This window comes from Hemicordylus capensis, chromosome 2 (genome assembly GCF_027244095.1).
Source record: "Hemicordylus capensis ecotype Gifberg chromosome 2, rHemCap1.1.pri, whole genome shotgun sequence".
Lineage (NCBI taxonomy): Eukaryota > Metazoa > Chordata > Lepidosauria > Squamata > Cordylidae > Hemicordylus > Hemicordylus capensis.
The window spans coordinates 166,585,346-166,603,842 of NC_069658.1; the positions used below are offsets into that span (position 1 = coordinate 166,585,346).

An 18,497-nucleotide genomic window follows, 5' to 3' on the forward strand; every position below is an offset into this window, starting at 1 on the left:
TGAATTTTGAAATTTTTGTAAAATACTAAAATGTTGAAATCTGGCTTGTTTCAAGCCAGAACTTTACAAAACGTTCTGAAACTGAAGACCCTCCTTGGACCATCATTCCACCAGCATGTGGAAGAATCTGCCCTTTGCTTTCATGAAAAGTGGTAACAGCACTCCCCCTTTTATATTTCTGGAATGGATGGGAATATAGTTATGAAATCTGGCACAGATGAAGTCCAGATTGGCAAGACTCTGTTGTTGGTGGGTTTTTGTTTTTTTTGTTTTTGTTTTTTTTGCAAAGTTATGGGTCACTCCTCTGATTTTTGGTGCATTTTTCAAAAAATTAAAAACAGATAAAAGGGCTAAAACTGGATTGTTTCAAGCCAGAACATTACAAAATGTACTGGACCTGAAGTTCTCCCTAGGACCATCATTCCACCCTCAAGTGGAGGAAAAAGGACATTACTTTGATTTTTATATTAATTTTTTTCTTTCCTATTGCAGGAAAGGCAGATCTTTTAAAAGGGTTGATGACGACTTCACACCTTTTAATCCCTTACTGGCTAGAAGGGAAAGTAAGAAATTATTTCTAAACACAAAAACAGAAACATTCAAGTACTTTCACACCACATGGGGCTTCACCATGAGCTGCACTGCCCATTGAGATCATCTGGAGAAGTTCGTCTGCCATGAGCATGGAGGACCAGTAGCTAACTCCCTGCTAACTGGGCAAAAAGGCACCTTTTTAATGTGGTGATTCTCTTTATTTAGCAGGTGGAGAGCAACTGACCCTATCCACCCTCAGCACAGTACCCCTCCAGTCTATCTTATGTTTCTTTTTAGATTGTGAGCCCTTAGGGGACAGGGATCCATTTTATTTATTTATTATTTCTCTATGTAAACCACTTTGGAAACCTTTGTTGAAAAGCGCTATATAAATGTTGTTGTTGTTGTTGTTGTTTACACAAGGACAGGCCTTCTTTGTTGCTGCCCCAAGACTCTGGAATGTGCTCCTTGCTGAGATAAGGGCCTCCGCATCTCTGACGACTTTTTAACAGTCTCTAAAGACTTATTTTTTCACCCAAGCTTTTAAACTGGACTGTGGTTTTATTTTATTTTTTTCATTTTTAATCTGTTTTATGTTTTTGTAAAGTGCCCACAAATTTGAAAAATAAATAATAAATAAATACTTACTGCAAGTGATCCCCCCCCCCCCCCGCAATTCCCCATTCACCTCCATGGGTGGAAATCCAATTTTTTTAATGTTTTAAAATGGTGACTTCTGCCATTTTGTTCCTCCAACCTCTTGACATGACTCCTGACACGAATTTTGACTTTCAGACATCATATCAGATATTTCTGAGCCAATATTGGAAAGTTGATGTTGGACTGGAAATGTCAGGATTTTTTTAACCAATTTTGCAAATTTTGGATGACTTCCAACATTTTTGATCCAACTTTACACAGGCCTAATATCTACATATAGATGATGATTCTTATAAACGCTTCATTATAAGAGGATTGTTTCAATAGAATTTATACAGGAAGAATTCATGGAGGACAACACCCAGGCATTCCCTGTGAGCAAGAACCCTATTTTTTAAAGGCTTAGCCACATAACTCAAGTAGAAAGGCCGCAAATGCACTGCAGGTCAAAGTGAAGCATTTCAAATTCACAGGCAATCTGGCCTATGAAATATTCATCAATAAATGCTTAAAAGGGTGCACATGTGCAATAGGATAATGGAGGCAAGCAACCCCCCTTCTCCCATGAAGAGTACTGCATCACTTCAACAACAAATTAGCCTAGGCAAAGAGCCCTTGTTCACAACCCCATGAGAGGGCTTGAGGGCAGGCTGTAGGAGCTTACGTTCCCTGCAGACAATCGTGCTGCTGGCTCTGGGCACATAGGTTGCATGCCCAGCGCAGAAGTGCAGGGGTCAGGATGCATTGTCCTGGCCCCTAGAAACCCCACAATGCACCATGCCAGTGCACAGTGCATTTTTTGATCCCTCTGGCACTGGCTGGGAGCCCTGCAGTGTCTCAGCGCCAGTTGAAAGCCGCTGGTGCTGACACATGAGTAGTTAGACATGGTTAAGTGCATGAGCGTGCCCTTAATCCTGGCTAACTGGTGGGCTTCTTTGGCGAGTTTGCCACCAAGGTGCTGCTAGGATCCACACAGATCCCGGCAGTTCTTATGCGCAGCCTAACCTGGGCTGGGCATTCCTAGCTCAGGTTAGGCTGCCCAAGAGAACAGCCTCAAAGCCTCCTATCTATTGGTGATTTTTTAAATGATATTTTTAAAGAAAGGAGGGGAACTTCCCAATAGGTATGTGCATGTGGGCATTGGAAAATAAATTTAATGGTGCTTCATAGGAGCAAAGGCATGCCAGATCAACATTATTAATGCCACTAACAGCTCAGATTGCTTTTTCAATCAGAAAGACTTACAGTTCAGTAGAGAAGGTGCTATTGTCCTCCCACAGCCAAGGCTCACCAGCTCTGCTGCGGAATAAGCCAATCCAGAAAGAACTATAGGACTGTGCTGACTCAAGTATGAACTCCTGAATGGAAATGCAATGAAAAAATTCAAATCATACTTCATTTGGGGGTGGGGGGGAAGTGATGGATAGACACAGGCCTGCTCTCTGAAACCAGTCCCTATTCTGTAGGAATTACAATATAAACTGAAGGAATAGTTCTGAAGCAATGTCTGTGCTCTCTCTCATGAAATCAGACCCTGTAGGGCTAATGCCTTGTGCTGAGGGGAGGGTTATTTGTCCTAGCCCTGCAGTTGAAGTGCCCTAGAAGGCCTCCTATTGGCCGTAGGACATCTATGGGCGGGGTTAGCTTGTCTGTTACTGCAGCATCCCGCCCAAATGTTCAGTCTCAGGGTTTTCCCCGCCCTCCTGCCCCAGGGGCAGAATGGAATTTCAGCTGGTCATCCTTCTGGGGGCCAAGTAGGAATTTTTGGCTTCTAACGCATTGGCCTTGTTGGGGTTTTTTTTCACCTACTCCGTTCAGCTATCCTGGTCTGGTAGTCAGTTAGGTCACAGCTTGGCAGGGACAGGGCGGGCTGGGTGGTAAGCAAAGCGGGTTGTAATATTGGTGAGCACCCTTGGACAGTTAAATGGGTAGATGGGTCAATCACTCCTTTGTGGTTGTGGCAGCCCAGGGATTTTGATTTGCCATGAAACCTGCTTCAGGACTTCACAAATCCTAGGACTGAGCAGTCTGGGAGATGTGAAGGCCTAGAAGTTGTCCATACTCCGGTGGGGTTGACCATGAGGGGAAAGGAGCAGGTTCATACCTGCTTCTTCTCTGAGTCAGGGTGTGTTGCCCACGTAAGGCATGGGCAAGGGCTATGAAGCCTGAACCCGGTCTTTAATAGGCCCACACTCTCTGGGGGGTAGAGTTTTTACCCTCCTACAGTCCGTTAACTCAAATTAATTTGATTAATAAAGTTGTGGCCCGTTATACCCAATACATTGTTGTCCATGTCTTCTTGGGCTAGGGTCTGCAGACAATAATATAAACTTGAGAATTATAGCTTTGAAAAGCAAATGCTTTCTCATATGAAATCAGACCCTATTCTGCAGGGAATATAGGAGAAATAGCTCTGAAAAGCAAGATCAGTATACTCTCAAAAGAAATTGGGCCCAGAAAACTGAAGAAACCAAGTAACAACTCTTTCCCTCTCAGAGTCTTCGCACGCTCAGATGCAGCACACCTCATGGGCAGGCGTTTCATAAAGCCAGATCTGGCCACCACTACACTCCACGCCCCGCTTGGTAGGAAGATCTGGGCTGTGGACTCTTCAGACTCTTGTGGGACTTTGGCAGACAGAGCCGGAGGGGGAAGGATGCCTCTCCTTTTTGTAGGTCTCCCTGTGGGACTGGGAACCAAAACAAAAACCAAAACAAAAACCAAAAAAAAGCTATCCCAGGAGAAAAGAGGCAGTTGGCAGGTATATTTTTGATATGTCTCACATCACAACAAATAACAGAAATGTCCCAAATTATCAGGAATTATAATAGAAGGTCTTAATAACCATAGTATTTACCAGCTCATCTTTACTCTCTATTTTAAGAAGTCTGGAGTTAAGGGAAGCACACTGAGCTTTGCTTTCTTCCCAGGAGTTCCACTTGGAGGAAAAGAAGTAGCAGTTTTTTCCACGCTGTAACCACCTCTCTGGGCATGGGCTGCAGTGATGGCCTTTAAAAAAAATGAAATGAAAATGGATTTTAAAAATATTTTAATAAATTGATAAATATTTCATTTTGTTTTATAAAGCTATCACTCTAAACACCCAAACAAAAATACAAAAACCCAAAACATAGAGGGACCTCTAGAGGGCAGTGCTGCTCAAACAATAACTTAGTTAGTTAGTTAGTTATTCGATTTCCCCTCGTATAATAATTTTACTTAGTAAAATTCTGAACTCCAGCCCTTATTGTTTTACCTCTGTAGTTTGACAGTTGTTGCACAGTCTCAGAAAGGTTTAAATTCTGGGCTTGCAGTATATTCAGCTTCATGAGTAGAATTTCCATTATCTCCTTCTGAATGGTCAGGTTTTCATTCTGACTGATTGCTGTATGGGATGCCTGCATAACTTCAACCAAAAAAATAGAATGGACTTTTCCATATTATTAGTATTCATATTGTTATTAAGACCTTCTATTATATTGTGGCCTTGTCACAATCAGTGAATGCATCAGGAAGGAGGGGAGGAGAGATTCCTGAGTTTTGCAATCATACAGGAGCACATCCCAGCTGCTCCTAACATCACTAGGTTGGCCATGGCCTGGCCAACTTAGTGATGCTCAGTCAGCACTAGCAATGACATGAGAGGATGTCCCAGCAACTGCCCCAGTGCTCTTGCCTCTTTGTTACCACTTGGCAAATGGCCTTTATTCAGTTGTCGTTTTACACTTCCACACATTTGATAACATAACCACACGGAACACATAGAACACACAGCAGCTGATGAGCTGTCTAATCTAGCATTGTGCTTCCAACTGTAGCTACCCACCACATGATGGGAAAGCCACATGAAGGGCATAGGGGGCAACAATCCTCCCGTTTGTCCCTAGGATCAGGTATTTAGACCACCACCTCTGAACATGGAGCTTTTAGTGTTGTGTGTTGAGGCAGAGACGTAAGAAGGTTGGCCGTGGCGTCCTGATGCCCTAGCACCTTCCTCTAGTCACTATTTACCTCTGGAACAGGACAGACGGCATGTGCATGCTCCAGTGCTTGTCACCATGCCCCCTGCATCAACTTCAGAAGCACACTGATGCCAGGGGAGAAGCTGGCATTGGGGCACACATGCACCACCTCTCTCTCTTCCAGTTGGTGAGAGATTATTTCACTGGCTGAGTGCTTATCTTCTCTCTGAAACTCCGAGGGAGTCAAGGAACTGCTTGGCAACTGGGACAGGGGTGGGCAAATGTGGCATATGGATGCCCCAATGCTGGCCTTTTCCCCCTGTGCTGGCATTGATGCAGGGGGTGTGGCCAGCTTCAGAACACAGAACTGCCACTTGCCTTCTCCCAGCTGGTGAGTGGTTCATTCACCAGCTGTATATGAGGGGGTACCCTGGAGGGGACGAGGGGCCCTGTAGGCACACCCTGGTGGCTCAGAGACATTTGTGACCCCCCCCCCCGCAATTTAATTTATGCAGTTTTATGAGGAAAAAATAAATGGCAAACAAGAAGGTGGACACTGCATCCTCAAGTCTTTTCCTTCCACTCTTTCCTCTTAACATCTAGGATTCCCTCTTAACGTCTAGTCCATCTTGGTGGTTTCCAAGATGCTCCTGATGGAAGGTTCCTGGCAGGCTTGGAATGGAGGAGGCCCCAGGGTTCTAATGCTCACCCAACTCTGCTCAGGATTGCAACCAATGCTATAAACATCATCAAATCAACAAGCATCTGTAGTGATGTTCCCATTTCAAAGTCTTAACTGAGACCAGAATCAAAATATAACTGTGTAAAAGATACAACTAGACTCTAGGAGAAACAGAAATATACAGTACAGTAAATTGGACAGTGGAAAAAAAATTGCACAGTGGCTCTGCTGTTGCATACCCTTGAAACTCAGAATTCCTGCTGCTCCCACCAGGCCCAGACAAAAGATCCCAGCAATCACTGCTGCAGGTCGCCAGTAGTGGGACACTAAGGGAGATGCTGAGTGAAAGGAAGGAAGAAGAATCAGATTAAAATAAATGCCCTCCTTCTTGTAAATCACCTGCCCCACGCACACGTGTGTGTGTATAAATAAAAAGATCTAGAGATTTACAGATAGGAGGACATTATGACATTTATATAGATACAGTACATGTGTGTATGAGAGAGAGAGAGAGAGAGAGAGAGAGAGAGAGAGAGAGAGAGAGAGAGAGAGAGAGAGAGTTAGTTCTTTTTTATATATTCAGAATTATGGCAAGCTCCTGATGGCATAGGAAATGCCGGTTTCCCCTCAAATGGGCAAAAAGAATAGGTTGAATGAGTCAGTTTCTTTGCCTTGGCCATAACTGAGCTATCTATTTATGATACAGTTCTATGAACTGATTTTTTAAAATTATTATTACTTTAAAGATTTTTGCTCCATGTTACACTGGAAATATATTTCTTGAGAGCAGATGGCAGTAGCAGAGTAAGATATATCACTTCATCTTTCTTTCAAAGATGAAAGAAAAATCTGGGACTATAATTTTGAATCAAAGATTCTCATCAGTTTTGCCTTAATATATTTATTTTGTATTTTTGTTCTGTGTGCTTAGCGTTTCGCAACTCTTTACCCCGATCAGTTTAGTCATCCCACCTTATACTGAATTGCAATTGGTCTGGAATGTCTTTCTGAACTGCAGCCACCATCCAATTTTCTGCTAGCTGTGTTGAAATCAATGGCTAACATCCAGACTAATGCTAGTTCATTGCTAGTGCAATGAACAGAGCTGCATCCACACAAGAAGGTCATATAGTTGAGCAGCAGATGCTCAAAGTTGCTAAGCATTTGATTCACTTGTGCAAGCATTGCACTTGTGCAACAAGGATAACAGACAGCTTTGCATCATTCCCTGGCGACATAGATGAGCCGAGGAAAAGGTTTCACAGCAAGACGCTCAAGAGCAGAGAAAGAATAGTGCAGAACTGTTTATTGAACGAAACAAGTCCCAATGCATTTCGAAGCAATAAGACCTCTTCTTCAGGGGACTGCAAAATGAATTTTAAAAGGATGGAATACATAAAGTAAAAATTTCATAAGTAAAAAAAAATCACCATTATAGGAGACAGAGTAAAATTAAGAAATATTAAAAAATGATGGAGGCACATGAGTATGAGAAGAACGGGTAGCCATGAACCCTTAAAATGCAAGTTAAGAACTCATGTAAGAGTATAGGAAGCTAATGGGACAAATGACTATAGTATGTATGTCAAGAGGTGGATGCTGTGCTGAAACTTAATTTTGTGTTTAATAAAAATAAATACTGTAGGTTTTCATCAGTTCGGTGCCCCCCCCCACCATCTATCTAGCAAGAGGTACACCACAGGTTCTGAAAGCACATCTTGTTGCACTGGTTCATCGCTAATCTGGGACAATCCAGGAAAGCTGGTCTTGTGGTTGCAAGCATGAATGGTCCCTTTTGCTAAGCAGGGTCCACTCTGGTTTACAACTGAATGGGAGACTATGTGTGTGAGCATTGTAAGATATTTCCCTTAGGGGATGGGGCCATTCTGGGAAGAGCATCTGCATGCTTGCAGGGAGAAGGTTCCAAGTTCCCTCCTGGCATCTCCAAGTTAGGGCTGAGAGAGACTCCTGCTGCAGGAGAAGCTGCTGGAGAAGCCGCTGCCAGTCTGTGTACACAGTACTGAGCTAGATGGACCAATGGTCTGACTTGGTATAAAACTGCTTCCTATGTTCCTAACAAAAGCTCCCAACCTACAGAATTAGTTAGTGCAATAACCTTGCACTTGCACAATATGTTTGCACTAGTGCAGTGTTAGTCTGAATGTCAGCCATTGCATCTAGAGCTGTTGGATTGTGGCCAAAACCTACAGTCATGAAATTGTTTGAGAAGAGAAAGAAAAAGCCATTTAGTTCTCCATCACTTGCTTGAGCTAAGAATTTAGGGGTGATCCCCTTTTCTCAAATTTACTCAATAAAATTTAACTCACTTGAGCAATAATACTTTGGGAGGACAGACTATATTTCAGGACAACAAAGCATATACCTTATTGAAGGTTTATGTTCTAAATATTCTCTTATTATATTTGCACACCCCAATCCATCCTAGGGGCTATATGCTTGAGGATGTAGGTTGCCACACATGTATTCCTAGCTGGAGAATTCAGCATACCATGGATGAGCAGCCCGGACAGTGTTCACATAGTTCATTTTGAAAAGCAGGAATCCTATTTATCAGCTGTTTGGGAGCAGGAGAGTCTCTCTCCCCTCCTCCTCTTCCTGCAGCCAGCTGATTTTTGGGATTCCAGAGACTTGTACAGATCTACGCACAATCTGTCATGGCTGTTGTGTTCAGCAAAACTATTTGTGTTCAACAAAACTGGTTGTGTTGAATCAGAGCCATTTTGTTTTATTCCACATAAAATTGTCCATCACTGTTTTCTTTGAAGAAAATAAAAATGACCTTCTTTACTAAATGTACATTATTTATTTATTTATTTATTTATTTATTCAATTTCTATACCACCCTTTCAAAAATGGTTCAGGGCGGTTTACACAGAGAAGTAATAAATAAATAAATAAGATGGATCCCTGTCCCCAAAGGGCTCACTATCTAAAAAGAAACACAAGATAGATACCAGCAACAGTCACTGGAGGTACTGTGCTGGGGGTGGATAGGGCCAGTTGCTCTCCCCCTGCTAAATAAAGAGAATCACCACATTAAAAGGTGCCTCATTGCCAAGTTAGCAGGGGTTAAAGTTGAACATGCAGAGGGTAATACAATCACTTTCCAATTCCACTTTGCTTCCATGGGATGGGATAAAAAAAACCAATTGAGCTCTTTTAATTAGTCCTGATAATTAATTAATTAGTCCCCCAAGCTACTTGATCATCATTTCTATTTTATTTTCTCTTTTCTGGCCCATGATCACCCTCCATATGTGAAAACAGACCTGTGAGCTTAGATATACTAACTTATTTATTTGCACATTACCTTTGCTTTTGGCTTTCTGGAGCTCCTGCTTCTTAGTCTGCTCCAGTGTAATGAACTTCAGGTCAGCATAGGTCACTTCTTCAGCCATTTCTTTCAGGATTTCAAAGCAAATGAGGCTAATCTATACAGAGGGGAATGCAGCCAGACATGGGCTTTAGTCATAAGAGAGTGATGTGCATGCAGGCACACAGACACACAGAAGTCAGGAATTTTTGACTTGACTGACACATCCTTATCTTCTCAGAAAATCTGGACAAAGGCAGTTTGGAGTGAAGGGAGAAGTTGCATTCTTCAAAATTAAAGGAGGGTTTTGAAAATGATTAATATGGCAAATGTTCACTCCCCTTCCCCTCAACCTCAAGGCAGAAATACAGGGAAGCTAAATATAGGGGATGCAAGGAAGGGTGTGTGGAGATCAAGTAGAGTGACAGTAATTTTGCTGAATTTGGCACAAAAAAGATAAGTAAGTAAATATAAATAAAAGTAAGTTAGTACATAGCTAAATTTAAAGTATTTCACATTGGGGCAAAAAATCCCAGTATCACAAACATACTGATGGGTCTTATCTGGTGATAATTAACCAGGAGAGCAGAACAGTTTTTATTACTTAACCCAGATGAAAAAAATATTAATATAGTGGCCAGGTTTTTTTTTATAATCTGCAAAACTCAATCTGATCTTTAGCAATGCTAAAGATCATAAGTAGTTTATACATTTCTCTCTTCTCTCTTTTTATTTTATTTACATGATGCATTGTTTGTATTTCTTTGTATATTGGTCTATGACCATAATAAAGTTCTGTTCTGTTCTGTTCTTAACCAGGAGAAAGAGGGTTGTGGTGGACAGCTCAATGAAAACATTGAGCAGTGAAAGAGGCAAAATGCATGCTAGGGAAAAGAAATTTAAAATAAAACTGCTGATATTATAATGCCCTTATAGAAATCTATGTTGCAGTTACACTTGGAATACTGTGTACAGTTCTGGTCACCAGAACTGGTTCAGAAAAGATCACTGGAAATGATAGGGCGCTGGAAGTAATATCCCTATGAGGAAGAGTTAACATATCAAGAGCTTTTTCATTTAGAAAGAAGGCAGCTAAGGGGGATATGATAGAGGTTTATAAAATTATGCTTGCTGTGGAGACAGCGAAGATTTTCTGCCTTTCCCAAACACTAGAACCAGGGCTATCCCATGAAACTGATTGTCAGGAGCTTTGAATGGACAAAAGCACATAATTAATCTGTGGAATTCACTATCACAATATATACATAATAATGTGGAATTCACTACCCCCGCTAACAGAGCAAAGAGGCACCTTTTTAAAGTGGTGATTCTCTTTATTTTGCAGGGAGTGAGAGCAACTGGCCCTATCCATCCCCAGCAGAGCATCCATCTAGTGTCTGATGCTGGTGTCTATCTTATGTTTCTTTTTTAGATTGTGAGCCTTTTGGGGACTGAAAGCCATTTTATTCATTCATTCATTCATTCATTCATTTATATCTATGTAAACCACTTTGGGAACTTATGTTGAAAAGCAGTATATAAATATCTGTTGTATACATATTTGTATATAGTGATGGCCACTAACCTAGATGGCCTTAAAAGAAAAATAGGCAGATTAACAGAGGACTAGTCTATCAATGACTACTGGTCATGATGGCTATATGTTGCATCTAGATCCCTCTGAATACTAATTGCTGTGAAGGGAATGATATGTCCAGGACATATCTGGGTATCTGGGAAACAGGATGTTGGATCAGGTGGACCTTTGGCTTGATCCAGTGCAGCAGGGCTCTTCTTATGTTTTTAAGATCAGAATGTTTTAGACCTGGATTCCATTTATGCCTCACTCTTTTACAACTGCATGGCATACACTTTTGTGAAGCATTCAAACCTTTCTGAGTATTGCCAGGCTGCAACGTGGCATCTGGGGCTCTTTAGTTTGAAAAAGAGGCCACTACAGGGAGAAATGGTAGAGATGTATAAAATTATGCATGGCATAGAGAAAGTGGACAGAAAGAAATATTTCTCCCTCTCTCACAACACTAGAACCAGGGGTCATCCCATGAAACCGAAGGTCAGGAAATGTAGGACTGACAAAAGGAAATACTTCTTCACACAGCTCATAATTAACTTATGGAATTCTCTGCCACAGGATGTGGTGATGGCCACTGGCTTGGATGGCTTTAAAAGGAGCTTAGCTAATGGAGGACAGGTCTATCAATGGCTACGAGTCTGGTGGCTATAGGACACCTCCAGGCTCAGAGGCTTGATGCCGCTAAATAACAATTGCAGGAGAGCAATGGCAGGAGAGGGGGAAAGCCCACACCTCCTGCCTGTGGGCTTCTTGGAGGCATCTGGTGGGCCACTGTGGGAAACAGAATGCCTGACTAGATGGGTCTTGAGCCTGATCCAGCAGGGTTATTCTTATGTTCTTACGTAACTCAGTATTTTTCAGTGATCTCTGGTTGGCAACATGCCAATCTGACATGAAGCTGAAATCTGTAATCTGAAGTCAGCTTGTTGATCTTGGTTTCATGTCAGGAGATTCCCCCCACCCCCAATTCACATGACATGCTTTGCAGGAGCATGTGGGAAGCAGCGAACTCAGTTTTTTGCCAAACTTACAGAAAAGTAATCGTGTGAAGAACCCCAAAGAAAAGAGAGAAAATAATGTCCTGACATCATGTTTATTCTTAAGCCTGCTCTCAGAGGGCTATTAAGGATGATAAGAATGAGCCAGTGTGGTGTATTGGTTACAGCATTGGACTAGGACTGGGCAGACCCAAGTTCAAATCCCTGTTCAGCCACGAAACTTACTGGGTGTCTCTGGGGCAGTTGCTTATCTCTCAATCTTACTTACTTACTTCACAGGGTTGTTGTGAGGATGAATATATCCTCTGGGCTCTTTGGTGGAAGAGTGGAATATAAAGTAGAAATTTTAGAAAGTACTGCCCATGTGATTAGGAAGAAGAGATGCCAAGAACATTTTGGGATGTCCCCCACAGAGGTCCTGATGTCTTCCCAGTATGTCCCTTCATCACAGGGGTGGGGTGGGGAGGCTGTTCATTTGAATGGCTGCTCTACACATGCTCCAAATACAGTGCACAGCATATGCACGTACAGGGGTGTAGCAAGGTTGGATTGGGCCCAGAGATGAGATTTTAAAATGTCCCCCCCTTCAAAGTCCAGGGCCTCCGCACACCTCAGGCCCCCAAGGATTTAAGTCTGATATTTCAAAATCAGTATACTGCCTGGAAATACATTTCACTGAATACACACATGCACACTTCACAATATATAGTGATATACATTGAATACTATATATTTGTGCTACTTTAAATGCCTAGAACACACTAGAAACACTAATTGTTAAAATGGCCCCCTCGCTGCAGATTAGCAAAGGAGACTTTCAACCATGCAGTGTGAGTTTTCTCAGAATTTCTGAGAAATTTCTCTATGTATGTTTTCTCAGAATTTTGAACAAATTCAGTAAAGTTTGATTCCAGGAGGTTTTTCACATGAGGCATTCCTCTGGAATGGAGGTGCTGCATTCACATGTTGGCCAGATTTATCCTGAAGTCCCTGCGAGTTATTGGGGAGCAGTTCACACGCAATACAGGTTTTTCACTGCTCGTTAGAGTGTAGCCTGATTTATATCCAGAGTAAAAAACCACAACACTATTTTGCATTGGTTCTTAGGGACAACTTCAATTTTGCAGTCAAGCCTCCCAGTAAATTTGCAGTAAAGCCTGCTGTGTGAAAAAGTCCCACGTAAGTGTGTGGAGAATTGCAGCCTCAGGCAGCAAATCTAACCACATTTAGCTGGAAGTACATTTCATTGAAATCTAAAGGACTTACTAGCAAGGAAAGCATCTCTACTTAAAAATAAACTCCATTGCATTCAACTGTCTGAGATGAACATGCTCAGGGATGTAAAACAACCAAACTAATTTGTGCTTCCAGCATATTTTGCTCCCTATAGGAGATCAGTAAATCCCACTGAAGCAAGGAAGGTAGGTGGGGAGAAGTAGAGAAGAGCAAAAATGAGCACCATTCCTCAGGAGAAAAAGAGATGGGGTGGGGGGGGAGAATGAGGAATCTACCTCTTCTTGGTAAAATTTTAAGATGGATGCGACATGCCAGGGCTCAAGGAGCTCCTGAAGTTACACCCTAGTCTGTCCTAAAAGTCATTCTCCATGCTCCCCAATGTGGAAGTAGGGCAGGCTGGTTGTGGTCTCTCACTGTACTGAGATAAAAACCACTCTCTGCAGGTGCTCAGAAGCAGGGTCATCCCTAGTGGGGTGTGGGGCTGGGGGGCAAATCAGCATGTGCAGGGCCTCCTTAACATTTCATAGCATTACAGAATCATACTGACTGATGACATACAGTGTAAATAGTGTGAGTGAGGTTTTTGGACATGTCCAACCAGCTTAGCATTTCTAAAGAAAAATTAAATAAAATAAAAGCACAGCACATGCTGCACAGTTCTCACTCAGACCTTCTGGGTTCAGGGGCGTATCTAAGGTAGGGCAGGCAGGGCATGTGCCCTGGGCAACACTTGAAGAGGGGTGCCATTTTCTAAAATTAAAGAATTTTTTAAAATTGCCACCAAAAACAAAATGGCCACCACACATGCTCAAATGGTCCCTGTGAGGCCCTAGAGGCCAGCAAGGGGAGGGGGAAACTTTGCAGACCCCCCCATGGCCTTTAGTCACTGTACACATTTTCAGATTGGCACTATGCAGTGGTGTAGCAAGGTTGGAGTGGGCCCAGAGACAAGATCTGAAAATGCCCCCCCCCACTGAAGCTCAGCTCATGAAGTAAAGAAATCTTAAATGAGACTGAATAGTGGTAACAAAAAGCATAGTTTTATATCTATATCTATCTATATCTATATCTATATCTATATCTATATCTCCTATGTGCCACAATAGAACATCATCCTAAATTATTTTTAAAAGGCTTTTGTAAATTGTGGATGATGCAAGTTATTTAATGTTACTAGAGAAAGACATGCTGTTCTGATAGCTCCAGGTCTTAACACTCACATCAATTTTAGAGGATGAATACAACTGAAGGAAGCCCGGGCAGGTGCGTGGCTGGGGGAGTCAGTCATGTGACTTGCTTCTGGGGGGGCCTCAAGGCAGTGGGCCCCCAGACAACTGTCTCCCCTTGCCCTATTGTAGTTACGCCCCTGGCACCATGTACAGAGAATCAGGGCTTGTGAATACTGAGCTGAAGCTTATGAGCTAGGATTGTATTCATTTGCTCTTACTTTGCTTCTTGTGATAAGTGAGTTAAATGTGATGTCTTAATAATATGGCTATTAATCATGAGTTTGTCTTTGAATCAGTGTGAAATCCTTACTATTAAGGCCCACTGGGAGTTTCTTTCTTCCTTCCTTTCTTTCATTTTAACTGTCTTTCTGAAATACTAGAATATATTCCAAGCAGTGGCACAGTTTACTCTGCATAGCCTTTAATTATTTTCAGAGTATCTGAGAAAAGTCAAATTCTCCATTTATTTTTACAACTTACATAATAGTGATGCTACAATGCATAGAGAATTAGACAGGCACTTCTGTTTAGTTTTCCAAGTACACCTCCACATAGTATTTGGGTATTTCATGAACCCTAGCATACTGAAATTTGTAGTTTTCTTGTATTTTTGGTCTGGCTACATCCACTGCTAAATAGTTTTTGAAATATTAAAAGATTAACGAGCTTGACTTGTATTTTTCAGCTGATATTATGGTAAAGTTATCTGAAAGATGGGTGTCAGATGTTTGGTCTGGGGGCGCAATTTCAGTGCTTGCCCTAGGCGCTATTTCCCCTAGATACGCCTCTGTCTGGGTTGCAGAACAACTTGAACATAAGTACATTTATGAATGAATGAATGAATGAATATAATATTGTTTGTTCCAGAAGTTTTTGTAATTTTCTGCCATGAAACAATCCACTTATAGGACTTTTTAGATAGTTTTTTTTTTTTAAGGCAGCAAATTTTCCGATCTGTTTCAAATTAAATATTCAGAGACTTCTCAGTTTCTCCCTCCCACTATCAAAGCCCTACAGCAAGCAAGCAAGGAGATCCATATATATATATATATATATATATATATATATATATATATATATATGGGGGTAACCACAAAAAGGACATTCTATATTTTTTAAAAAAAACACATTCTACCTCCATTACTGGAAAAGGCTGGGCGGGCTGGCCTGGGCAGAGGGTCTGCAGAAAACTCTGTCTGCCTGCCTGCCTGCCTCCTTCCTTCCTTCCTTCCTTGCTGCCTGCTGGCCTACTCGAGTTCAGGCTTCAGGGAGGCCTCCACGGAGGCCTCTCTAGAAGCCCCGCCCACTTGCCAATCAGCTGAGAGGTGGGGAGAGAAGGAGCTCAGCAGCTTGCAGGCTTCTTGGATTGGGGCGAGGAGGGCAAACTGGAAAGAGGACAAACAGGCGAAGGGGAACTGGCTGAGTGAGGGGCCTTGAGGCTGGGCAATGGGGAGTCATGTGACATGTCTCCGGGGGGGGGCAGACGACTGTCTCCCTTTGCCCATAGTGACGCCCCTGTGCTCATACAATTATTAACAGGTTAGGTTCAATGCACATAATACTTTACACCTGCATTCTGTACCCTGCATTTGAGAGGGCCTGTACCCAGGTTCACTTTTGAACACACATGTTATATGTACATATATCTGTATGCGTGTACAACATGATGTCTGAATAATGCTTATATTAGTCTTTATTTTCATATTATATATTATTATATTATAGGGCTTGTATTATTATATTATTCTTTAAACTCACCAAGTTTGAGTCCCTTTGTTCAAAACATGGATTAAGCATTCATGTATTTTGAACACAGTATTTTGTTGCAGAATTCACAGAGTGCAGGGTGTGTATTCTCTAGTTGCTACTGTATACCCAATAACAGAAATCTATGACTTGTGCATTTCAAGAAGAACAAACCATGCATATACATTCAAAATTATTTCCATCTTTTGTGTTTCCATGTTGAAAGGGGAAACAGTGATTGTGACTGACTCACTCCCCGGAGCACTTCACAGCTGATCCACAGGACATAAATAACAGAATAATTTCCACAGCCTGCCAACGAGTGGCATGACCAGAATGCACTTACTAGCCTGCAGAGGAAAGAAACTTTGCTGGATGCTTGGATACAGGGTTTAATTTCAGTCAAGGCAATGCACAATAGCATAACATACATTAAACTGATATAAAATCATGAAATCAAACAAAAGTCTTCAATTGCAAAGTAATAAAAACCCAGTCTACAATCCGGAAGCCATCCTTAAAAGGAAAGTCTTCACCTGTCTCCTAAATTAAAGCAGAGACTAAGCACCCCATCCGAAGAGCCTTTAGCCTGCATCCCCATCAACTTGACATCCTGAATAGATGGCAGGCAGCTGGTACCTGTAATATGATTCTGACTGGCTCTTCCTCCTCTGAGTAAGAATTCAGGCTTAAGATCAGGGTCATGATACTACGTGGGATATGGCTTGAAGCATGTGGTCTAGCTGCACTGCATGTAGGTGACATAGTGAAGAAAGGGAAGGGGACATAAAAAAGAGTACAATGGAGTCCCTCCATACACCAGGGGAGCTTCAGGGGATCTCAAGCAGCATCCAGACAAATTAGCCATGACATTCATACAGTGTATGCATGTATGAATCTGAACACCCATCCAGTTATTCACACGTTACGTTTAATGCACATTGAACAAGTCTCATTGAACAAATCAATGAGACAAGTTAAGTATGACTAACTTGTCCCATTAATGTCAATAGGACTTGAGTCCTATTGACCTGAGTCAATAGGACTCAATAGGACAAGTCACCTGTAACTTCAAATGTTTTTAAAATATGCAGTATTGTATTTTGTCTTTTCTATTGTGATTTGTTTGTCTTGTTTTCTGTGGTTTCAAGTTCCCTCCCTGGCATCTCCAGGATAGGGCTGAGAGAGATTCCTGCCTGCAAACTTGGAGAAGCCGCTTCCAGCCTGTGAAGACAATATTGAGCTAGATTAACCAATGCTCTGACTCTGGATATGGCAGCTTCCTATGTTCCTAAGTGTTTTTATTGGGTTTTTTTTTCCCTGTTATGTTGTTGTGAGTCACCCAGAGAACAATTTGTTATGGGACGGCCAACAAATACAGTTGTTTATTTATTAATTATCAATTATTATCAATTATTGATGATCAATTATTAATTATCAATTATTATCATCATCATCTAATAACAATAGTAACTTCACAGTTCATCATTTATACATTCGCAATTATCAAATTCACAAATATATTATTATTATAATATAATAATAACAACAACTAGCTGAACCCACTCAGAGCATCTGTGTGCTAGGACTTTGTTGCTCTTCTTGCCCCACCACCACAGCCGCTGCTTTACTGCTGTGTCAGCCACCCACTCTCACTCGCTCCCTCCCCACTGTTCCCTTGCTCACTTGCCCCCTCCCCACCGCTCACTCACTCACTCACTCACTCACCCCCTCCCTGCTGCTTGCCCACTCCCTGCGGCTCACTCACTCACTCACTCACCCCCTCCCTGCTCCTCTTCCCTATCTGCATATGGAATCCCTGCTGCCCAATCACCATGGTACTTCTGTTCTGTTACCTCCTATTGGTAAAGTACTGTGTGGGCAGGGCTTGCCATGTACGACCTTAGTGTATTATATAGAGAGATTTTTGTGAATTTGATAATTGTGAATGTATAAATGCTGAACTGTGAAATATTCCTAGTACAAGCTAGGAATGTTAACGTCCATTAAAAATAAGTATCAACTAAAACATTAGCAAACTAATCTTTTGAATTTATTTGAACTTCAGTTGTAGCCCTATTCCCTCTTCCGATGTTCTGCTCAACACACATGACCTGCAACAGGATATGCATGCATGAACCTGTACACCCATTCAGCAGCTGTTCGCATGTTATGTTCAATTAACATTCAGCAGTACACTTTCTATCAGTGCCCTGCATTTGGGGGGTGGGGGCTGTACCCAGGTTCACTTTTACAATTAACACATGTACAATCATTAACACAAAAAGATGTGCATGTGTACAGACACCTGTATGCACATACAACATAATATCGGAATAGGGCTTGTAAGGATTTTAGATTTAGATAATGTCCATGCGTATGTGTAGAATTCCTCATAGACAAAGTGTTCACTGTTTATTAGTCAGAATTATACTCTGACTACTGCTGAGGATCAACAGTATGTTGGTGCTGAGTATTAAATAGATTTCACTTTTCAAATTGTGGGTTGAATGTACATAGCT

The 18,497-nt window shown here is 41.8% G+C and overlaps 1 protein-coding gene across 6 annotated transcripts in view; it reads right to left on the reverse strand.

The window, feature by feature from the left end:
• Positions 1–15,522, reverse strand: part of LOC128341832 (oxidized low-density lipoprotein receptor 1-like) — a 28,071-nt gene extending 12,549 nt beyond the window's left edge. For all 6 annotated transcript variants that reach the window (XM_053288404.1, XM_053288405.1, XM_053288406.1 and 3 more), the window contains exons 1-6: positions 15,365–15,522; positions 9,170–9,290; positions 6,078–6,176; positions 4,451–4,600; positions 4,052–4,203; positions 2,440–2,552 (exon numbers count right to left, since the gene is read on the reverse strand). In XM_053288404.1, the coding sequence (XP_053144379.1) occupies positions 2,440–2,552; positions 4,052–4,203; positions 4,451–4,600; positions 6,078–6,176; positions 9,170–9,290; positions 15,365–15,370 (641 nt within the window). In that variant the 5' untranslated portion in view covers positions 15,371–15,522. The remainder of the gene's footprint in view (positions 1–2,439; positions 2,553–4,051; positions 4,204–4,450; positions 4,601–6,077; positions 6,177–9,169; positions 9,291–15,364) is intronic.
• Between the last annotated feature and the right edge of the window lie 2,975 nt (positions 15,523–18,497).